The 23,637-nt window shown below is 34.3% G+C and overlaps 1 protein-coding gene across 1 annotated transcript; it reads right to left on the bottom strand.

Annotated features, from left to right (window-relative positions):
- Nucleotides 1-14,323: 14,323 nt before the first annotated feature.
- On the bottom strand, nucleotides 14,324-15,893 carry LOC108996430 (ethylene-responsive transcription factor CRF5-like). Its single transcript, XM_018972327.2, has one exon. The coding sequence runs from the start codon at nucleotides 15,605-15,607 to the stop codon at nucleotides 14,606-14,608; it is 1,002 nt and encodes a 333-aa protein (XP_018827872.1). The 5' UTR covers nucleotides 15,608-15,893; the 3' UTR covers nucleotides 14,324-14,605.
- Nucleotides 15,894-23,637: the final 7,744 nt, after the last annotated feature.

The following is a 23,637-nucleotide window of genomic DNA, read 5'->3' as shown; positions in this document are numbered from 1 at the left end:
TAGGAAGAAGCAACAAAACAATCAAACGGCTGGACGAAGGTCATTTGTGCAGCTAATGGAGATGAGGGTAAGTCTCCATTTTGGTTGCAAGATGCTACATCGACTGTATGTAGCATTATTATTTCTTTGTACTAATTGATATGTTAGGCTTCTTCAAAATTGTGTATTTCCTTTGTGTTCTCTATATATCAATGACTAATATAATTACTTGTACATTTAGTTATAGAAAAAAAAAACATTCAACAATCTTTATTGTTTGTACTTTGTAAGTCTAATCCCAACAATTAATTTGATAGCTTGAATGAGAGATTTCATACAGATTTGAGTCGACCATTGTGAACGCTAACTACTTGTACTCCTTTAATTTGTACTCCGTAATGGTGTTCATATATTCATTCTAAGCTTGTGTATAATTTACTTTATTTGCAGTTTGGGAATAAGAAGAATTTGGTTGGTTTCTTTAAAAAAGTCAGGTGGTCAAAGAAGAATGACAAATTTGTGACTCCCATGACGGAAGAGAAATATATGAGGTTAAAGTAAAATCTCATGATGTTTTAGATAAACCGATGTCCATATTTTTAGTATATATTACGAGCACCTAACATGTGTGACGTTTTTCGATGATTGATAGAATGAGATGATAACAAAGATGACAGAGTTGGAGCCTGAGAAGCAGACTAAGGAGGCTGTAGCAACAATATTTAAGGAAGTTTTGGGCCACAGGCTAGGATATGTACGAGGTCTCGGTGAGATGGTTATTTTCGAGTCATCTAGACAATCAACTAATGCCCGAATAGCAAATTCAATTGAATGTGCAGAAATAAGTGAGAAAGAAGCTGCACATTATAAGGCTTTACATGGTGACTTACGAATAAATGTCATGCTAGTAATGGAGAAACATGTCGAGTACGACAAGTTTATGGAGAGATATGAGTTAGAGAGGCAGACCTTGGGAGAGTCTCATAGAGAGACTTGGGGACTTGCATAGCCGGTTACTAAATTTGAGGGTAACAACTTTTTGTGAATTTTGGTAAAGAGATAAAAGTTAAAGTAATATGGCAATAAAATGTCTCCCATATCTCCACATCCTTTTTTGTACATCAGTTACTGGTGTGGGGTAGGTAACATATTTTTTGGTTGTGAGGATATATTGTAGCTTTTGTCTAGCGATGTAGATTGCTCTTGCCACCAACATGCACATTGGAAGTTCTTGGTCATTAATGTATAGTGAAACTGCTACAGCAAAGTAAGTTATCGGTACATACGTAGCCTTTTAATAATATTATTAGTACATGACTGACCTGTAGATACCATGTTTCTTGTTCTTACATTGTTGCTTTTTATGTATCTTTCAACATTTATATGACCAAGAAAACTAACTTGTTTCATCATTATTCTTTTTTTTTATTATTATTTTGTCAATAAAGTTGCTGAATGCAAGATATCATAGAGGAAATCACCTTGGGTGAGTGCAACAGACTTGATATTTACCAATTTCAATAAGCGCAAATTACGTACTTCTCATATAAAAAATCATAAGTGCAAATGATTTTTCACCTGTATAATCCTCAACTTTTTGGTGCATACTTTGTTTGGCAAGATCAAATTGCCAAGTGATTTTGATAACATTGGGTACTATGATTTTGGAAGCTAGCTTTATACCAGACTAAAGAGCTAGCGTATGTAGAGACTTTCTGAAATGATCTCGTTAGTCTTCTGAATCATGTAAAAGGTAGCTCTAATTTCAGGTAAGACCCTTGTATTAACTGTCAAAGAGTTTCTATGTGTTCTATATATGTACATAATATATACATAGTTGGTTATTTTATTTAGAGATGCAATGAAAAATGAAGAGATGCTATCTTTTAATGTAGATAAAAATAAAACACTACAAATATATCATTAGGTATTGTTATCCTATGTTTGTCTACATATATATGTATATTTAGAGAGAGATCAGATTGAGAAAGAGAGAGAATTCCTATTGATAAACTTCAATAATGTTGTACATGCATTTTGTGGAGATCAAATAATGATTATAGTTTGTGATCAACATATGATAATGTGTATTGATCGTGATCATTCACTAGGATATTGGCCAAGTTTTGCTAGAATTGTGGTTGTACATATATAATCTCTGATATTATATATAGAGAAACATAGGTCTTAATTTCTAGATTGATATTAATTAATCGTCAGCTTACGTGTTGCAACATATAATAGAATATATAAGTGAGTTGGATCATGTAGAGCTAGCTAACTGATGTTGAACTTTGTACGTAGTTTGAATGGAAGGTTGAATTATAATCCGAATGGAAGGTGGCCTGACTTAATAACTTATATCTTATATATATATATATATATAGTTTGCACATAGCCAAAACTTACAATATATGTTTGTATTTGTATTTGTATTTGTAACGTCTTGGGACCATCAGTACTTATATTATATATATATATATATATATATATATATCTATGACTCCTAAAAAGGGCACAGTTGGTGTTTTATATTTTGTGATTGCCATGTGTGAAATGTTGATGGTTATAGTTTTGAGTATTGTAATTTTTGGTGATAGAGGTTACAACTTTGAGTCTTGTAATTTTTATTCTATTTATGACTTTGTTGCTGCAAACTCTTTTACATTTTACAAAATGAGTGGGTATGCGGTGTTACTGTTGTATTGAATAAAATAATTGAATTTGAACACTATGGAAGGAAAAATAATGCACGAGTTTTGAGCTCATTATTTATATATAGCTGATTATAAATTGAATGCCTTGTAACTTGGGCCTTGAATATTATGTTTTTGCATAAATATATTGCATTTTTTTACAGTTGTGTTCAAGCACTTGAAGTAAAACCGGTGAACAAAACTCAGTTCTTCCCATACTTGTTGGAATACGATGGTTAGAAAGAAAAACACTTGTAATGAAAAAGCTAGTACTTCATGAAGACAACTTGCTGTTAAACATTTATAGTTAGAATGAAAAACACTTGTAAATTTATATTCCATTGTGATATGTTGAATGGTATTGTGTAAAACTTAGTCTTAAATCTTGGTGAATTTCAAATATGTACGTCTAGGTTATTTGAATGTTGTTGACATATAATATATGCGCGATCAGATATAAATTTATCCAAATCTAGCATTTTTAATTTATTAGCAAGCAATTAACTGTTATGAAAGAAACAAATATCTGGGAAAATACAACCACGACAAAATACAAGCAAATGGATTAGGATTTGAAAAAAAAAAATCCATTTCCGGCGAAAATAATTCGTTAGAAATGTTTTAAAGACAAGTAAACATGACGCTGCAAATATCTGACTTGTCGAGACATTATTTGTGGAGAATTATTTTCGCCGCAAATAATAGACTTCGTATCTCCAGTAATGTGTATTGAGTTTTATTGGCGACTTAAATTTGTCGAAAGTATTATATTTCCAGTGACTATTAATCGCCAGAAATAGACTTTAATGACTACTAGATTTAATTTGTAAATCCTTTACTAGTGATCATTTATGACATTTTCGGCGATTATTAGTCGCCGAAAATATATTGTATTTCTGTCCGTTCTCAAAAGTCAGCACAAAATGTCTTACTTGGCTCTTTAGAAGCGGCGAAGTGTGGACAAATATATTTAGCTGGAATTACTTATTTGCGGCGATAATATATGGTATTTGCGGCGAGTTATTTTCGTCGCAAATAATAGACTTCTTATCGCCAGTAATGTGTATTGAGTTTTACTGGCGACTTAAATTTGCCAAAAGTATTACATTTTTCAACGACTATTAATCACCGGAAATAGACTTTAGTGACTACTAGATCTAATTTGCAAATCTTTTACTGGCGATCATTTATGACATCACCGGAAATGTATTGTATTTCTGTCCGTTTTAAAAAGTCAACACAAATTGTCTTACTTGGCACTTTAGAAGCGGCGAAGTATGGACAAATATAATTAGCCGAAATTACTTATTTGTGGCAATAATATATGGTATTTGTGGGATTTCCGCCGCCGAAAATAGCTTTATTTCTTGTAGTGTATAAATTGATGTAGGTGGTAAGTTCACCTCACATGAGTACAAACAATTCTTAAATACATATGGAATTCTTCATCGAATGTCTTGTCCTCATACATCCCAACAAAATGGAGTTGTTGAGAGGAAACATAGACATATCACAGAAATTGGGTTAGCCATTAGCACATTGAGGTCTCTCTCACAAATATTTGGTTGATGCATTCTTGACAGCTACCTTCCTGATAATAAATAGATTGCTTTCTCCTCTCCCCAGGCTTGAGTCACCCTACATCACCATCTTCCATAAGCCATCAAACTATAAAAAATTTTAAGTCTTTGGTTGCTATTGTTACCTCTTACTCAAGTGGCCAAGCCTTCCAATTCTCAGAAACTCAATGTTTGCAGTAAGCAATGTCTTTTTTTGGGCTACAATATGAATCGTAGGGGTTATAAGTATGTGGATCCGCATAGCAATTGGGTGTACATCTCTCACCATGTTATTTTTGTGAATGCACCTCCCAATCTATGATAAGGTAGATGCTTTAGTCCCTCAAACCCATTATTCTCCCATTATTTTGCTAGCACCAACATTAACATCTCCTTTATCTAATCACTTTGCAACACCGCCTACTTCCTCATTATATGCCTAATAAATTGTTGAATTGTTTTTCTATATATGCATAATGAATATACAAAGTCTGGTATTAGTTGAACCATATTTTATACCACTTTGGCTGTAACCCAAGTAGGTTTAGTGGCTTGCTTGAACCAATTATGGTTAAGAGAAAAAAAAAATGATCTTTCTTTTATTCATTGGTCCAACTCTCGCTCTTCCTCCTTTGCAACCCTCTGAAAGCCCCACCCAACCAGCTCAGATTACTCTAGAAAGGGGTAGATGTCTCTCCTCCTCCCTTCCTAATAGTTTCCTTGATGTATTTTTCATTTTATTATTGGTTTAAATCTCTCTCATGGCTCTTCTTTCGTGGCACCTCCCCCATTACACTTTTTTTTCTTACTATCCCACCTCCTTCAAAGTTTCCAGCTTGCACGAGCTTAGTAGAGTAGCCATCATCCCTTTTACCATTTTACCATTTTACCATTTTTGCCTCCACCCTCCCCTAGGTATCACATAGTATAGGATTTTATATACTATACTATCATCTCACTTTCATTCTACTATGTAAGATATGAAACATTTATCACTATTGAATGATCTTTTTTATTATATGATTCTCTGTCACCTAATGATGATAAATGTGTCACATCTTACATAGTGATATGAGAATGTGGTATATAGCATTACACCATAGGATTTGTTTTTGTTTTTTTTCTTTGTTCGTCTCATATATGCACACATCCTGCCAATTCCAACACTCACGCACCACTGAGATGCATTATGATTCTCCTCCGCCATCTCCACTTCTGGGTACCTTTTTTCTCCAACCTGTCAGGAGCGTGGGCGCACATATTTCCTACTTTTTTTATGATCGCAAATGATAGTCGGTGGATCTTATCAAAATACAAAATTATATTGGATTGTAGTTTTAGCACCACCGCTAATATTGGTTGCACTATTGGCAGGGGAAACAATGGCAGGCGACCAATGGTGCAGTCACAAGGGATCCATGAGATTGAGGATGATTAAAGAGTAATAAATTAATTAAACAAATGCACCATACGAAGCTATGGATTAATTCCATGAGAAACACCATACTCAATAACGAATCCCAACTGATTGAATCCATCTAAGATTGAGATTCATAGAGATAAATCTAGACAAGGCATTCACACTGGAATGACTGATGATATCAACGACATAATCATACTTCTAAAGGCATCCCTTATAGGGTTCCTCGTGATTTTTTCTCTAGTTTCAAGTTGGCTGAAAGTGTTGTCTTTGGAAATTACATAACACTGGTGTTAGCTTCACATGCAATAGGCATACCTCATGCATGTTTCATTCCCGTTCATTGAGAGTTCATTGCTTCTATTCATGATACTTGAATTAAAGCATATTAGTTTATATTCTATTGTTGTTGGAATGGGGTTTCATCCCATTTCTTTGTACTATTTCCTTTTCATTAATACAACCTGAACAAGTGTGATGGAAAAAATTCTTTTCTATTAAATTTTTTTTTTCTTAGAAAAAAAATACCCAAATGTATGTCATGGCTACCTAGTTTGGGTATTAAGAATACTTCAGGTATTTTCAGAATATCTTATTACTATTTATTATTTTATTATTACTTTTTACCTATTTTTTACTATTATTCATTACTATTCAATATTCTATCATTACTTTTTCACTTCTACTCACACTAGAATACATGAAAATACATCATTATCCAAACGCAAACAAAAGCTTTGGAAGACTTGGAGAGAAACAGAGCATGCATGGGTTGCTATCCAATATATATTTCTTATAATCAAGGAAGTTATGTCCAGGCATGAAGGTAGAGATATAATTTTGAAGGGTCTTGGATATAAATGTTGCTCCAAATGTGAAGGCTTAAGTTGGATGAGTTGCTGTCATTATATTGTGTGGAGTGATGACGAGTGTATTTTGCTTGCGTTGCCTTTGAACCCTATATAATTTTAAGAGCTTTTACTACATATTTGTGTTTGGCATTCTTGATGTCATGATTCCATTCCTCATCCATTTAACCAATAAACTCATCTCATTTGATATCTTTTCTTGCAGGGTATTGGATTATGTCAAGATCATATATCCAAACTGGATTATGTCAAAAACATTGTTTTCATGAAAGTCTAATATGCTATGGATTTTTTGGTAGCAATGGTTCCCTTATTTTTGTGTGTTTTCTTTTAAATTTATTTTTGTTAGTTTGTATTTGTATTTGTGCAGGATGAATAGTTCTTACTAATTTGGTGGGGAGATGGCTACTAATAGATTGATTTTGAATTCTTCTACTACAAGTGAGAGGGTTGATTTTGAATTTTGTTTGTAGTTTTTATACTTCTAATGCATTGATTTTGAATTCTCCTACTACAAGTGAGAGGGTTTATCTATAAAATAAGGGGTAATCTCCTATTTTTTATTTTTGTAGACATTAATTAATAGTGTAAAAAACTATTATTTATTTGAATTTACAATTATAGAACATGCAATTGGAAACAAAAACACTAAATAAATATTTAAACATTTTGATTCGAACTGAAAAAGAAAAAAGAAAGAAAGAAAACCAAATTAAGGAAAAATATAGATTCAATTTCAGGTCGGAAAACTCGATTTTTACAAAACATAATTCGGGTCAGAATTTCGTCCAAATATTTAATTGGATAATCGGGTCGGGTTAGACATGCAGTTCCTTTCGCACTCCGCAGCATCACTTTCTAAACTTGATGACACATGCTATAGAGCTAAGGAGGAAAAAAAGTTAAAGAAAAAAGAAACACAAATGAGAATCGTTTGGGATGATAAAAATAGAACTAATGGACAATGGACCTAGTGATCTTTCATGGTTTAGACATTTTGTATGGAATATTTCAAAGGAAACACTAAAATATGCCCTTCTTTCCTATGTATATATGTTATACTCCATATCATAACGATAAGAATAAATAGTAAATGAGATTCCATATTGTTTGATAAGAGAAAATTTTTGCTCTTTATAATATTTTAATAGAACTTTAATTATATCATTGATTAGTCTTTTTGAAATATAAGTCATGTGGTTTGGACCTTCTATTAGAGTGTTACAAATGATATCGGAGTTTCACAAATAAGTTCGCAAGGTGAACTTATTGTGTATGAGTAATGATCTTATAAATGGTTCAACATTTTTAATTTTTATTTGATTGGTACTACTGTTCTACTAGTACTTCATAGGAAATTTCCAGGAAACATATTGTTGCATGAAACATCATGTGTCATCGATCCGATCCCACGTTTAACTTCCAAACTATATATGAGTGGCAGCCAAATATATAGAAATTGCCCCATTTGTCCAAACTACCTTCATGATGCTAGCTAGCTTCCTTTCGATTTAATAGCACATACTACGAAATTAGAGATGTACAAAGAAATGAAGAAGCTATTCTAGGAATTGTCTAGCATGTCCAAGACAAAAACAAAATAATAATGTATCAACAAGAAAATTATGTAGGGGGTGCAACTTTTAATTAACTGCAAAACCTTTTAATTAGTATATAATCTCGTTGAGATGATATGATATGAAATAAAAATTTAAAATTAAATAAAATATTTTAAAATATTATTTTTATTTTAAAATTTTTATTATATTTTATTTGAGAGCTTAAAATTATTGTAATGATTATAAGAATTTAAATTATCATCTACGGAACCAAACCAGGAAGTCTCCAATGGCAACCAATGATCTCTCCCTCTCCTCAAATGGGACTTCTGCAGAAGTACAGAACCGACCATTCTCTGAACAAATTAAACCTGCAGAACCTGATATTGCAGCTTTTGATTTCATGACTGAGCCGACGATCGATACAAGGACTCTGCTGCATATATATATATATACATATATATGTCTCGATAAGACTTTGCAGGTCTTTGTTCAAATCCATCAAAGAAAAACATTACCCTGCATCAATGAATACCCTACGTACTTATATTACAGCTTTTTACACTCAACATGTTTCTTTTACCCATGATGATACCGATACACCTTTCCAGATTTTCTGAGCTTTTCTTCTCTGGTACTGGTGCTTGGTTTGGAATGGAACGAACGTCTCCTATATATATATATATATATGATTTCATGGTTTTCCTCTGGTATCTGCAAAATATATATATATATATATATATATATATATATATATATTATTATTATAGTCACGTTAGTTTTCTTCCCTCCTTTTTCTGGGTAGTTCTGTTTGCAAATGGAGAGAGGCTTGGCTTGTTGATGCCCCCCGCCCCACGGTCTCTCATGGTTATTCATCACATGTAGACAACGTAATTATGTATGTCATGGTAGCGATGGAAACATGTTTATTGTTTATGGGTTGAGGGTCCAGACACATGACACAAAGATCCCAAACTGTTATGCAGGCGCATGCAGATATGAATTAGCTCCAATATCCGATCGAGTGGAAGATCAGGCCATGCTCTGTGATCATGAAATGCACAATCCTTTAATTCCTACATGCATGTCTGCAAGGATCATTCCGTACTGATCAAGTTTACATATATATATTTTTTTTCTAAGAACAGTAGCTAGGCAGTGAAACACCTTGAAGCCTCTTCAAGTAAAGCCTGATCATAATTAACGTGTTAGAGATCGATCGAGCATTCACGTCATTAAAAATAAAAACCAACAAATTTACGTCCAATATTAAACTAATAATTAAAAAAATATTATTTTTCATCTTAATTTTTATTATCTTTGATATGTTTCAAATGAATTCATAAATTGTTAACCAATTAAATGATATAATTACAAATTTTACTTACACTTGTACTTACAAGATTTATTTTGTAAATTTTGTTTTTAAACTCAAATTTTGAATTATAAAGTTCATAATTTTCAACATATTGACACGTAGAGAAATAAGTTGTTAGAAATTTCTTCTTTAAGAAAATAGCATTTTTCTTTAAAATATGAATCATCAATCGGTACTATAATTAAATACGCCAAAATTTAAAAAAAAATAAAAAATTCTCGTGATCTGATGTAAAACTTAGAAACTTTACCGTTACATATACATGTAAAACGTGGATGTTAATCTCGTGTTCTCCCTATTGAATGGGTCCAAGCTGGAAGTACGTACATGAGAACTTGGACAATTTCAAAACACCACCTAATGTGGCCGACCTGAGCTCCAGCGCCCTCGCCCTCTCCCTAGGCTTCGCAAAATTAAAGTGGTTAGCACACATGACCAGCAGCACATTCATGTACCGGCCAGGCATGCATGGCCCAGATGAGTATTTTAATGGAAAAGGTCAACTGCCTCTACATTATCTCTACTCATGGATATGGGAAGATCACAATCATCATGTAATTTTTTTTTTTTTTTCTCAAAAATACAAATACTCTTCAAATTATTATTTTTTTAATAAGGAAAAGACCAAATGCCCAAGTAATTAAATTGCGAACAACTTAAAAGTTCATGGGAGTTTTTTACTCATTGTAATCAGAATGTTTATCACGTTATAGATTGTTTTGCTTGCTAAGTACACAACAATTATGACCAATTCACTTTAGTTGCACTTTTCCTTTGTTGTTGTTGATGAGCTAGCAGTTAAAATTTTGAACTGATAGTGTGTGGTGATCTCAACAGCGAACACTGAATTAAATTCCATGTGTCTCAACATGAGTACTACTCATCATGATCACTAGATGATCATTAAGGTAATTCAAGTTGTTTGAAATTGCGGGATTTAAGTAGAAGATCAGAAAAAATATATATATATATATATATATATATATATAGACACATGATAAAATATACCTTACAATATTTAATTAGTATATTATAAAATCTGCTTTGACGTGTACGTTTATCTTCCCAAGCTATGTAAGGAGTTTTTCACTCATCACTGGCCGGACAATTAAGAAACATGCATGCCAATTACATGACTGATTAGTACGTACTCGGCTGCATGAAGTTTATATCTTTCTCAACGAAAAGCAAGTAAACATTGAAATTCCTTGGGTTTTGACGTGGGAATTAATGGTACTGAAGGATCGATTAATCCACATTAATGCATGATGAATTAGCTATCGTCGGCAAGGGATATAATTTCATAAACTATATATATATATCATTTTCATCAGCTAGCCATATATAAATTCCCCCCGACAAGTGATACCTTTTTCTTGGGCTCGTTCCTCTTTATAACCAAAATAGATTTACTTATTCACATGGCCGGCTTTCTCTAGAAAAAGTATATACATATCACTTCAACCCCAATAAGCATCCAAGTTCGTGGGGTAGTTTTCATACTTTGAAACAACTTTTCAGTATGTTCAATGCTATATAGTTCCTCCCTTTTTCTTTTTGATTTTGTTCTTCTTTTTTCTTTTTCCTGATAATGAATGCATCTTGTCTTTTATGTCCGAACCTTTGGATTCTTTACATCATATCAGCTCTGTCCCACGCACCCTCCTTTCATGAAGAGTAAACTTTTCTTTCTTAATTACTAATTGCTAGCTATATATCTTAACCACCAATTGCATATACATTAGTTATTCAACCGATCCAGACTCGATCAATTAATTATCCTTCCTATGTATTATATTATATTATATGTTACACCATATATGAAGGCCATGATTCTGATCATTTTTTTAATTTAACTCATTTTATATATATATATATTTCTTTATCTATTTTTATTATATTATTTTAAATGTTTTATTTTTTTTATTAAATATTTAGTATATAAATTTTGGTTTTTTCTATTATTTCTTTAACTTTATTTTATATTATTATGTATTTTCATTATATATATTAATTTGACAGAGTTTGGAGGGAGAGATCACTATTTTGGTGTATAAAGTTATAAACTAGCAAACCTCAAGGATAAGTTCAAAACATCTTAAACCAAAGAGAGATGCTACTGATCATACCAAAGAGAGACTATTCTAAGCCAAATGTATAAATTCGAAGGAAAATCATACCTCAAAGATCTGTACACAATAATTTTTCGTTATTCAAAATAATAATGTAAACTAGGAGGAGTAGTATCAAATAAAGTAAAAATATATATGCAAGCAGCAAAGCTAGCTGGATGCTGTAAAATAAGGGACCACCACGCCCACTTGCATGCGCTGGAAGAGCTGGCTACCGACGGTGGGAGCTAGGACCGTTCAATCCAATCAACCGGACGTACGTACGTTCTTACGCGTACAAAACCTATAGCCCGCAATGGGCTGTCCCGCAGTTCAAAAGAAAACAGAGCTCAGTTTTGTACTGTCCATGCAGCATGCATGTATGATCTCTAAATATCTTTTGAGAAATACTTTATTTTTAAATAACTCCTCGTGATAGATCATATAATTATATATATATATATATATATATATATATATTGGCTCCTTCTCGACTGATCCTCCTCCTCTTTTCACAATTTCTCTGTTCTGCTTGCTAATGCTGATAAGTGATAACACTGTACGTTCATGTAGGACCTCTCACTGCCCGACATAAAATCAGCAAACTGCAGCCTACTTGTTGGCATGTTGCTGCTGCTTTGCCTTCTTTCCTCTTTACGTACGTCGCACCCAGCTCATTCAAAAATTCTACTCATCATGATTCATGTCTATACTAATAATAATAAAAATAAAAATAAGTGTGATATATAATGTATATACAGTGAGTGAGATGATGAGTAGCAAAATTCTTAAATAAATATTTTCTTTTCTTTTTTTTTCCTTTTTTCTTTTTTTAAAATTTTGTGATTCTTTTAAGTATGACTTAAATGAAGATGTTGATATCTTTAGAGTATAGACAATTAAAGTGTGTTAATTTGGTAAGGGGAATCCTTATCCTGCACATGTACAGTTTGAGTCACTACTCCTTTTAGTTCTTTTAAGATTGAATCTGAAAAGTTATTTAGTTTTAATACAATTGTTTGCTTAATTAACTAGGTAGTTCATTTAAGTTGAAAACAAATAATAAAGTAATGCTAAGTATAATCTTAAAATAATAACAGCTAAAAATTGATCGTTAATGGGCTCATTACAATTGCATATATATTAGGATTCAAGCTTTTATTTTCAGTAAATAATGTTCATGAAAATGATAACCCTGATAAATGAATTGACCAGAGGATTCAACTTCTACTCTCAAGATGGAAGCAGTCCCATTAAATCGCATCTCCTTAATACAAAAGAATTTCAAGCATAAGACTTCAGTTTTATTAAAGAAATTAGTCTGTAAATAACTGTATGGATAAGAATACCACAAGTAAGGTGGCCAGTGCAAAACATCTCTTCTCAGAAGTTATCATATCATTAACAGATTATTATTATTATTATTATTCCATCATTATTTTGAACATCTTGAGGTTGTTTGGGTAATCTAGTAACAAAAATACCTAGTGGGGTCTGTTATCTGATCTTGAACATGTTGCTTGAGACAGAGATGCATGCAAGTGGGTGTCTGATTTGAAAACTCTTTCCAGATTTTATGCCTGCAACAATAATAAATGCACGCCCTGCGCATTCCTAAATTTACCCACTTCCCGCTTTTGCGTAATTTTGACCAGACCCAAAAAATAAAAGAGAGAGAGAGAAGCAAGACAACGATGACAGTATGCCGGAGAATCAAAGAAGCAGGCCGGGATTTTCACAGCTAAGCTGGAATATACTGTCTTGGAATTTCTAGAAAAGGGCATGGCCTAGTCTATATATAAACCCTGAATCACCCTTTCCAAGATGAATTTTTTGTGCAAACCTGGGGCACAGCAAAGAGTAGTCTCACCAGGACAGTCTGTTCTCACTCATCGGTCCTCGTCTCTGAGTCATCAAACCGTCTCTCCATGTCTGTGGGGTCCTATATTTCATTCCAAGTGCAATATGAATATATCCCTGCTGTGGATTAAGAAGTTTAACATGTTTTTTTTAGTGAAATACCTCAGATCTGTTTGACGATTAATGGATAATGTGAAAGCCACTTTGCTCGATGGACATCATTAATCTCCCGTCTCTGTTGCTTATTTACTCTGATTATTCAGAAAGTTTGTTACAGATAATTATTCTTCGTAACGTGAAAGCATAGTTTATTTTTCAAAAAAAGAAATGTAGGTTTGATTGACCCATGAAATGGTGGCCAGGAAGTGATGTTCCACATTGGGCAAGTGTATTAAAGAAAGCTGTGTGATGATAACATTACCAAGTCACGTTTTCAAGATAATATTAAAGATTGTTTTGACAATGGTTTGAGTGTCGCTACAGAGAAAATCTTTGTCCTTTACCTGTCACAAAGGATAAATCATAGTACTGAACAGAGACATAGATATAGATGGACATGGACATGGACCCTCGTTCTGACTCACCCTCTCGTGAAAAAGAATGGCTTACAAAGCGCGGAAATGGCGTATGGCTCTCAAGTGCCCAGCATGCTCAGCCGTCGAACATGCAAATTTAACACAAGTGGGTTGCCTTTTGAGCCCCGCGCCCCATTGCCATCCATCACTGATCGGGAACATAAATATCTCACCAACAACTCCATAAAAGATTATTGGGACCTAAAGAGAGTTGGAAATAAGAAAGATAAAGCCCAGATCCGCAAATCACGATGCATTCATAAGAAATTTGAAAAGAAATTTGGTTGCACAGTGAATATTACAAATACTCAAGGCTCTTCAAACCACAAACTGATCAAAAGCATTAAGCAAAGCACCCCACTCCAAATTCAACACTCATATACATAAAGAAACATTAACCCTAGTGATAATAATAATAACCCCACAAATGTACTTGTTTTTCTCCATTTTTTTTACCCCTATCAGAATACAATGCTATTTACCCTCATCCTCTGCATCATTCTCTTGCTTGCGTGCACCGGTAAAAAAAGATTGAGAATTCAGAATTCAGAAATGAATGCCCAAAAACATTTATGTAATGTGTACTGATGATATAAGTCTCAGTGTAACGATTCCGGAGAATCTTGAAAGTAAGTCTCCACATCCCATTTATAAGATCCGAAATCTTCTTCTAAACCGACTGAGATATCGCCAAGATATTCATCTTTTCTTAAACATGTTTCGGGTAAGATCATCTCGTCCAAAAATATCTGCGAAGGACTTTCGGACTCAAAATGATCTTTCAATAGTAATGGATCCAACCACCCATAATCGCCATCGCTTTGATCTTTAGTTGGTCTCCAGTCACTTTCCGCCTCTGTTCCGAGTTCAACGGGTTGAAATCTGAGAACAGAGGTTGGAGAATAGGGACTGTGAGATTCTTTCCCAGAATCGTAACCGGAAACCCCTACAACATCGATTTCTTGTCGTTGAGTAGAGCTAACCGGAGCAGTGCTGCTCACTGAGTGACTCTCAGTATCAGCCTTTTGTTGTGATGGTGGGCCATGAGGCGTTGGAGGTGATGAAAACGGAGGCTTTACGAAATTGGTGAGAGCGTCGGGGCCTCTGAGGCGAATGGCCGCCCTGTCGTAAACCATAGCTGCCTCTTCGGCGGTGTCGTATGTCCCCAGCCAGACCCTCGTCCGGCGGAGAGGGTCTCTGATCTCAGCTGCCCATCTCCCCCAGGGACGCTGTCTAACACCTCTGTACCGCTTGATATCTGGAATACACTGCTGCTGCGCTTTCAACGGAGTTTTCTTTTCTACTTTGTGATGCTTTGGCCTTGGTTTCGGCTTTGTATTCTCCGGCTCGGCGTTCAGGGCTGCATAGTTTGAAAAATCCTCGATTCTGATCTCGTTAACGAGTCTCTTCACTCTGTACTGATACACTGGCTTCTCATCGTCCTCTTCGCCGCTTGACGAGTCAGTAGCATTACCGTCAGTGACAGAGATCCGAACTATCTTAGGCTTCCCGGCATTGGGCAGCGGAAACTGTCTGGCCAGAGACTTCACGAGCTTAGTCGTGACATGCCGGTGCTCCGTGTACTTGACTAAATTACTCATCTTGACCAGCAAACAAGAACGAACATTAATTGGCCTAAATATATTTTTGCATGGAAAGCACCCAAAAAAGACGATAAATCCGCCAGAAAATAAACGAAGGATCACTGATTGAAACTGATAACCAGAACGGAGATAAAAGAGATTGATAAGAAAGAAGAACACAAACAATCAGAGAGAAGACAGTCTTGAGCTCCCGAGAAGGTCAAAATGCCAAAAATCGACGTTTTATAGGAGAATCCGAAACACCCATCACTCTTTTTGATTTGATTTGATTTTTATTTAAACAGCGTTTAGAATATTTTTGGAGAATGCTTTGAGTATATAAGTTAACGATTGGCAGAGCCGGAGATTCCGGTGTCCACAGGATTCGGATGGGGGATCCCATACGACTCGCCGCATCTCCTATCTTAAACGCTATGATTTCGACACGTGGCAAAGCTGGCCCGGTAAAATATACTTTGGGGTCCTCCGATTCCACCTTGGTTCCCAAGGAAACGGCACGACTTCCACGGTCCACCTAATTGCGTGGGGCACACGCTCGACCCGGTGACGTTGCACTTTCCTCGTCGTAATTGCCGTCAGTGAGCGTCCATCTTTTTGACAGCCAGTGAGAGCAACGTTTCTGCCAGAAGTCACGTGACCGAGGCTGGCCAGTGGCTCCTGAGGGCCCGGGGGGACCAGTTCAATCGCGAATGTTGGTGACAGTGATATCGTTTTGTCACCGGCCTGTCAGCGTGAGACTTTGACTGGTTTTAAAAAAAAAGACTACCTACATATTCAAAAATAATATAAGTAATATATTTTGATGTGATTTATTTAATTATAAAATTATTTTTAATTATAATATAAATTTAACGGATCATATGAATAATTTATAAGATTATTTTTATATAATCATTTTATATAACACTCCTCAATTTTAAAAGATTAATTGTAATAATATCTTCTTTATATATATATATATATATATATATATTTACAAAAATTGTATTTTTGGTTATTATTAGCATTGAGAGTCATCGCTTATATTTGCTTGCCCATCAAGCATCAGCCTCTTTCCTATCGAAGTATGACATCTTTTGAGATTCTTAAAAGGATTTGTTTGCATATTCCTAATTGTTTGACGAATGCTTAAAATATTGATCAACATATACTTCGACCATAAGATTTTTTTTTTTAATTTCTAACTTTGTTATTCTCTTTGACATGTTATTAAAATAAATTATTCTATTTATAAGTCGGTGTAGAGAACACATCATTTACATTATTAATGTGACATAATTTGATTTATAAGATTTAAATTTATAAACTTTTCTTATAAATTAAATTATATCACATCAACAATATACAATGTGTATTTTACACCAGCTTCAACTTATTAATAAAGTTTTTTCACCAAAATTATTTATATTTTTAATCTTCAAAAAAGTCTAAAAACTAAAAACATAACACAAAATTTTTTAACAAATTAAATTACAAAAATTCCACAAAATCAATCTTAATCACATATATTTAACTTAAAAAAGTATGGTCGAAAGCCTTGTAAGCTTAACACTAATAGCGGGGAAGCTGAACTTTCAATCAGTGGTAAATCTGCATTAAGATACCCCCGCTATTAACGATAATTATGTATTATTACTAATTATAGAAAAATTAGAAGAATGAATTTAATTCATTTCGAAAAAAAAAAACTAAAAAATAAAAATTGTAAAGATGCTGAGTTGAAATCCAAGGAAAAGAGATTGGCTTCGTTTGGAATCAAAAATCCTCTCAACTCATCTCAACTCATCATTACAACTTTTTCAAATTTCAATACAAAATATAATAAATAATTTAACTTTTTCAAATCTTAAAATAATAATAATAATAATAAATAATATTTTAATAATATTTTATTATCTCAACTCAACTTAATTCAACTCACTTCAACATACAAACGCAACCTACAAATGTACAGAATACAGACGGTGGGTTGGGATTGAAGGAAAAGAGAAACAAGACATTGGTTGAAGTTGGGAGGTAGATAGGTAGGTAGGTAGGAAACGAAAATTCCTTTCTGATTACTCATTTGTTTCTTTCACTGTTTTTTCATTCTCTTCACGTGACTACCTTTCCTTTTTTTTTTTTTTTTTTTAATTTTAAATACTTTATTTTTTATCCAAAATTATTTAAGAAAGGGTTTTGAGAGAATTGACCTTTACCCTTAAAGGGTATAACAGATTAAAATCATGAAAAATGCATTAAAACCATAATACACAGCCAAAATTACCTCTCTTTTTTTTTTTTTTTTTATCTTTTATGGACAAGATAATAATTATAAATGCCAAAAATAAGTGTTTTTTTTTTTTTAAAGGAACTTTATTGATACTTCCTCTATACAGAAAGTTGGTTCCATTTCTCGGCATGAGGTCAAAAAAATGTGTTGCTACTCGGATGATTGCAATTTGCATTGGCTTAGTTTGGATAGCAATAACCTCTTATCTCATCTCGTTATCTAAATATTATAAATACATATATTTTTTAATTTTAAGTTTTTAAATTTTTTAACTAATCATTATAATTTTTTCAAACATCCAAATAAAATATAAAAATAATTTAATTTTTTTAAATATTAAAATAAAAATGATATTAATAAATAATATTTTAATAATAAAATCATCATACTTGCACATCTCACATATTTTAATAATAAAATCATCTTATCTTATTTCATTTCATATCATTGTCCAGATTTAAAAGACCACAATTGACGCAATAGCCGTAAAACATCATACTCGCACCCTTTTCGAAAAAAGAAGTATGAAGCTCATAGCAATGTTTTTAATTTCGTACCGTACCGGCCGGTACGGCCGAAATTTTTCGTTTCGGCCGTCCGGCCGGTACAGGTACTAGATATATACCGTACCGGCCAAAATACCGGCCGTTTCGGCCTAAATTTCGGTCTGTACCGGCCTATATTTCGGCCTGTGTTTTTTTTTTTTTTTTTTTCATTTTTTCAAACTACAAGTTTATTTTTTGACCCCCAATTTAGATTAGACTATTTATAATTTATATGTATGTATGTATTTATATATAATTTATTCATATATAAACTATTATTTTAGAATATAATTGTTATATATATTTATATATATAATTTATTCATATATCGACTATCTCGAAACGGTACACGAAACGGTACCGGTACCAAAATATTTCGTTCCAGTGTCTTGATCGGTACGCCATCCGGTACGGTATTCAAAACATTAACTCATAGTCATAAAAAAGCAGGGTGCCTTAGGAAGAGAGGAGTACCTGTGATATTCAAAATGAGACTCTTATCACAATGGGTGGTGGACCATGATGGCAGTAGTTTCATGCGAGGAGGGCATGGGTGGTATTAGGTGGTGTCCTAGCGTATATCTAAGTTCCGAACTCCTTGAAAAAATCAATGGAAAAACTTAAAAATAGAATGTTAGTTTGGAGAGGGAGATAAGATGAAATGTAAATAATATAAAATAATTTGAGTTAAGATATTTTATAGAGTTTTTGAAAATAGAAGAGAAAAAGTTAAATAATAATATTATAAAGTTAAAATATATAAATTTTGTTTTGACATTTGAAAAAAAAATTTGTGTGTTTTGTTTAGATGTTTGAAAAAGTTGTAATGAATAGATAATGTTTATATAAAAAAGTTAAAGATTTGAAATTGAAAAGTATTTATATTTGTGATGTTTGGATATTAAGATGAGATGATTGTTATCCAAACCAGTCCAATAGAGTTGTTGGTAGTGAGGAGGGATGCAAATTGAGTAGAAATGACTCAAGTTCAGCAATCGGTAGTGGTGCGTAGGGTTCATAGATGTCCTTGCGTAGGCACGTGTGCCTAGAGGTGAGCACCGACTTAGTCGAAGTCGGAGTCGAAGTCGGAGTCGGATTATTTTAAATCCAACTCCAACTCCGACTTTATCAGAGTTCAAATCTGAACTTTGACTTGTCGGGGCGGAATTGGATTTGAGCTTTCGGCTTTGGGCTTTTTTTAGTTTCATATTTAGCCCATTTTAAAAAAGACTTTTTTGTGAACTTTCAAATTTCAAATTTTTCAAAAGTTTAAAAACTAAAGCTAAATCATTCACTTCTAATTTACTTCTATACTAATGCCTAACTTTTTTTATAATAGACTTATACTATAGTGTCTAATTACATGTTATCATACTATATTATTACATATTATTTTTAGTGTCTAATTACATGTTATTATACTATAACATTATATGTTACTATATTATACTAGTTTCTAACTTATTTATAACTTATTTCTAGTATCTATATATGTTTTTATACTTTAGTAAATTAGTGTTAGGTCTTATTAACTTATTATACTAGACTTATTAGTTATTTCTATACTAGTGTTCAATTTATTTCTATATAAGACTTATACTATAGTGTCGAATTATATGTTATTATACATTAGTATTAAATGTTATTATACTTTAGTAAATTAGTATATGCGTTATTAACTTATTATACTAGACTTATTTAAATATCACTGTCTAACTTATTTTTAAACTAGATTATGTATGGTAGCAATACTATGATGTTTACATATACTAAAGTATCATTAGTCTATTTATATTCTAGTATAAATATATTATTTTATAATAATTAGATCATACTAGTATATTATTGAATTTAACTATATATGTTATAGTTATATATATATAACTATATAACTATACTAGTATATATGATAAATATATAGGTAATACATATTTTTATAACATATGTACTATATCGGAGTTAGATTCGGAGGGAAAATTCAGAGTTGAAGTTGGAGTATAAAGTCGGAGTCTAGTCAGATCGGAGTTGGAATCTGAGTCAGAGTCGGTCTAGCGACACCTCCAACTCTGACTAAAAAGTTAAAAAAAAAAAAAGAATCCGACTCTATTTTGTCGGAGTTGAAGTGGAATAAAAGCGGAATCAGATTTGGAGTCGAGTTTTCATATCTTTGCCCAACCCTACATGTGCCCCATGCATCGACTAAATGGATTGTCTTGATGGCGATGGTCATGTGAGTTCGCGAGGAGCAGAAAACAATAGAACTAGAAATTCTTGATGGGAATTGTTGATGCATTTTTTGGTATAATCAGAGCCCAATAATACAGTCAAAAAGTCCAGGATGGCGATTTGGGCATCAATACGATGTTCAGATGCTTATCCACAAAACAAACAACAAACAAATCATATAACAGATTAAAAAAAATTAAAAGAGAGAGAGAGATAGAGAGACAGAGATAGAGACAAAGACAAAGAGATAGAGATTTACATGGTTAGAAATAAAAACCTATGTTCACGGGTCGTTTGGAGGCAAAATACTTTAAACTTGATAATTGTATAATCTCTCATGGTCTAACCCATCTCTCGATACAATGAAGGAAATTAAAGTTTCTGTAGGTTTCCATCCTCCTCTAGAGAGAATATTTCAAGGGTTTGTGTCCCTAGTCTAGTCTCTCCCCAATCTGAGGAGGTTCCCTCCCTTTATAGAAGTCTATTTCCTTCTTTAAAGCTGTTGAGTCATACTTCCCTTATGCTACTTTTCCACTATATGTCTGATTCAACTTGCCTTATTTCTTCTTGGTGATAGACTTCCAATGGCTTGGACCCTGTTCGTTTTATATCAACAGGTGTCCGCAATTCTTAAGGTTGAATTATGCAACAAGAAGATCTTGAAAATCTTTAAGTCAACCATTATAGAGTTAATCTAAAAAACTGTAGAGAAATAAATTCTTGGAACTTTTCCATAGACTTTTATTGTTGTGTAATGCAATGAAGATCTTCGAGGACGGAGCTCGAGGAAAATTTGCAAAATTCATAGTAACAGCTTTCGTGGATGGACCTCTGAAAAGTTTGCTTGCACAAGTGTTTACCTGTTAATCGAGCATACTGATGTCTCTTGTGACTGTTTATCATTAGCAAGAGCGTGTATTTCCGTATTTAGTAATCTTTTTTGTTTTCGTTGGCACTAGTGGACTTGTTTTGCCTCTTAACGTGATTTCCGGTTGATGTTTCTATTTACGTACTAAAGTTAGAATTTGTTTGTTGTAACCTGCACTAAGTGGTCAAGGAACCCATCGACCCCCTAGTGGGTTTTTTTTTTTTTTTTGCTTCTATTTTAAGGGAAAGAGCCCCTCATGTAGGTAGCACTATGTGCATCTGCAAATTGAATCATTATTTCAGTGAGGGAGAGAAAAACCAGTCTTCACGCGGCCGGAGCAAGCTCAATAGTTGTGCATTTGCCAAAGCAGGAAGAGCTTGGTTTGGTAATCAGTGCCTTCTAGCTTGGTTAGAGTGAAGCCCTGACAGTGGTTATGGAGCTTGGATGCTCGTTCCCAAAGGTAACCCGTTTGAGGCAGTCGTGGAGCTAGGAGACTCGAAGATCAACATTAGATGTACTAAATTACTGCTCGGCGCTTGGGGGATCAATAGGAGGAGCGATTGACTGTTGCCTGGCGCTAGGCCGCATTGGGCAAGTGTCAGCAAAGAGCACTTGGTCGGGATCAATGGGAGTTGGGCTCAATCGTTGCTTGGTGTTGGGCTGCATAGTGATGAAATCGCATCAGGTTAGTGTCAGCAGGGAGCACTCGATAGAGATCAACTAGAGGCAAGCTCAACCATTGCTTGGCACTGAGCAATGGTTGGGATCAACGGGAGGCGGGCTTTACCATTGTTTGGCTTTGAACACGCATCAAGCAAGTGTCAGTAGGGAGCACTTGACCAAGATCAACATGAGGCAGGCCCGACCGTTGCTTGGCACTGGACTGCATTAGGCTAGTGTCAGCATGCAGCACTTGGCTAGGATCAACGTGAGGCGAGCTTGATTGTTTCTTGGCACTGAGTCCTCATCGGGTGAGTGTTAGTGGGGAGCACTCGATTTGGATCAATAGGAGGGGGCTCGACTGTTGCTTGGCGCTAGGCCCCATGGTGCTGAAGCCACATCGGGCAAGTGTCAGTAGGGAGCACTCGGCCGAGATAAATAGGAGGCGGGGCTCTACCACGCTATTGTGGCAGGAGGTGAGCTTGAATAGTGAGTTCGAGGGAGGCAAACAAGGGTCATTTAATTGTTGTTTTCAATTTTTGCTTGATTGAGATCATTTGTTGCTAATTGATTTTTGCCTGGTGGAAGTAGCTCGCCCCTAAGTGTTTTTTGTTGTGATTTTTTCCCGCTTTCATATCCTCTTTGCTTTGCTTGTTCATATCGGGACTCATGGTCAATCTCTGAGCACTTGAGCTTTGTTCATTAAGACTAGCAAGTGAAGTGCATTGCTTACTCTTTGTCTGTATCCGTGTTTCCTGAGGAAATTTATAGGGATAAAATATGCAAATGAAATTTGTTAGCACATATAAATTTACATAGTAAAGTCTGGCTTCGAGAAGCAATGATTTGTCATTGCTCGTAATGGGTAGAATACTTTCATCTGTGTGGTATGTTGACTCATTGGCTCTAGGTAACTACTAGTTCCTTGCCAAACAAACTTAGAAACTGATTATAAGTTTCCTATAGAAAATATTAGAGAAGGAAATTAACTTGAATATGCACGTGCCAAGCTAGAGGGCCCAAAGTATGTAATGTGTGATGCATGATTACTTAAGGAAGTGCGTATGGAGGGTGAGATGCGTTGATAGTCATGACTCTCTAGGTGTTACTTTGAGCTTTTTCGGTGTGGGCGAGGGGTTGTGGCAAGGGGTGGAATATGGGTGGGCTAGGTGAGAGGGTGTTGTGAGTTACATGCTCGTTGGTGCAAAGAGATCGATAAGGCCAATAGCCGCCAGAGAAGTAACTTGACTAGGGAATTCATTTTCTGGTTGGACGAGTTAAATCTCAACTCAACGAAGAGCTGGCGGGATCATCATAGCATGCCAAGCTATTGTGGTGTGGTGAGGAAAGTCACTAACAGATCTGGGGCGATGAGGATGCAGTTTCGCCGATAGGGTGACAACCGAGCTAAAGGAAAGCTTGCCGGCGTTGAGGCCTATTTTCCCATGGTGGTGAT

This window comes from Juglans regia, chromosome 7 (genome assembly GCF_001411555.2).
Source record: "Juglans regia cultivar Chandler chromosome 7, Walnut 2.0, whole genome shotgun sequence".
NCBI lineage: Eukaryota > Viridiplantae > Streptophyta > Magnoliopsida > Fagales > Juglandaceae > Juglans > Juglans regia.
The sequence above is the reverse complement of the archived record's forward strand: the minus strand, read 5'-3'. Positions and strand labels throughout refer to the sequence as shown.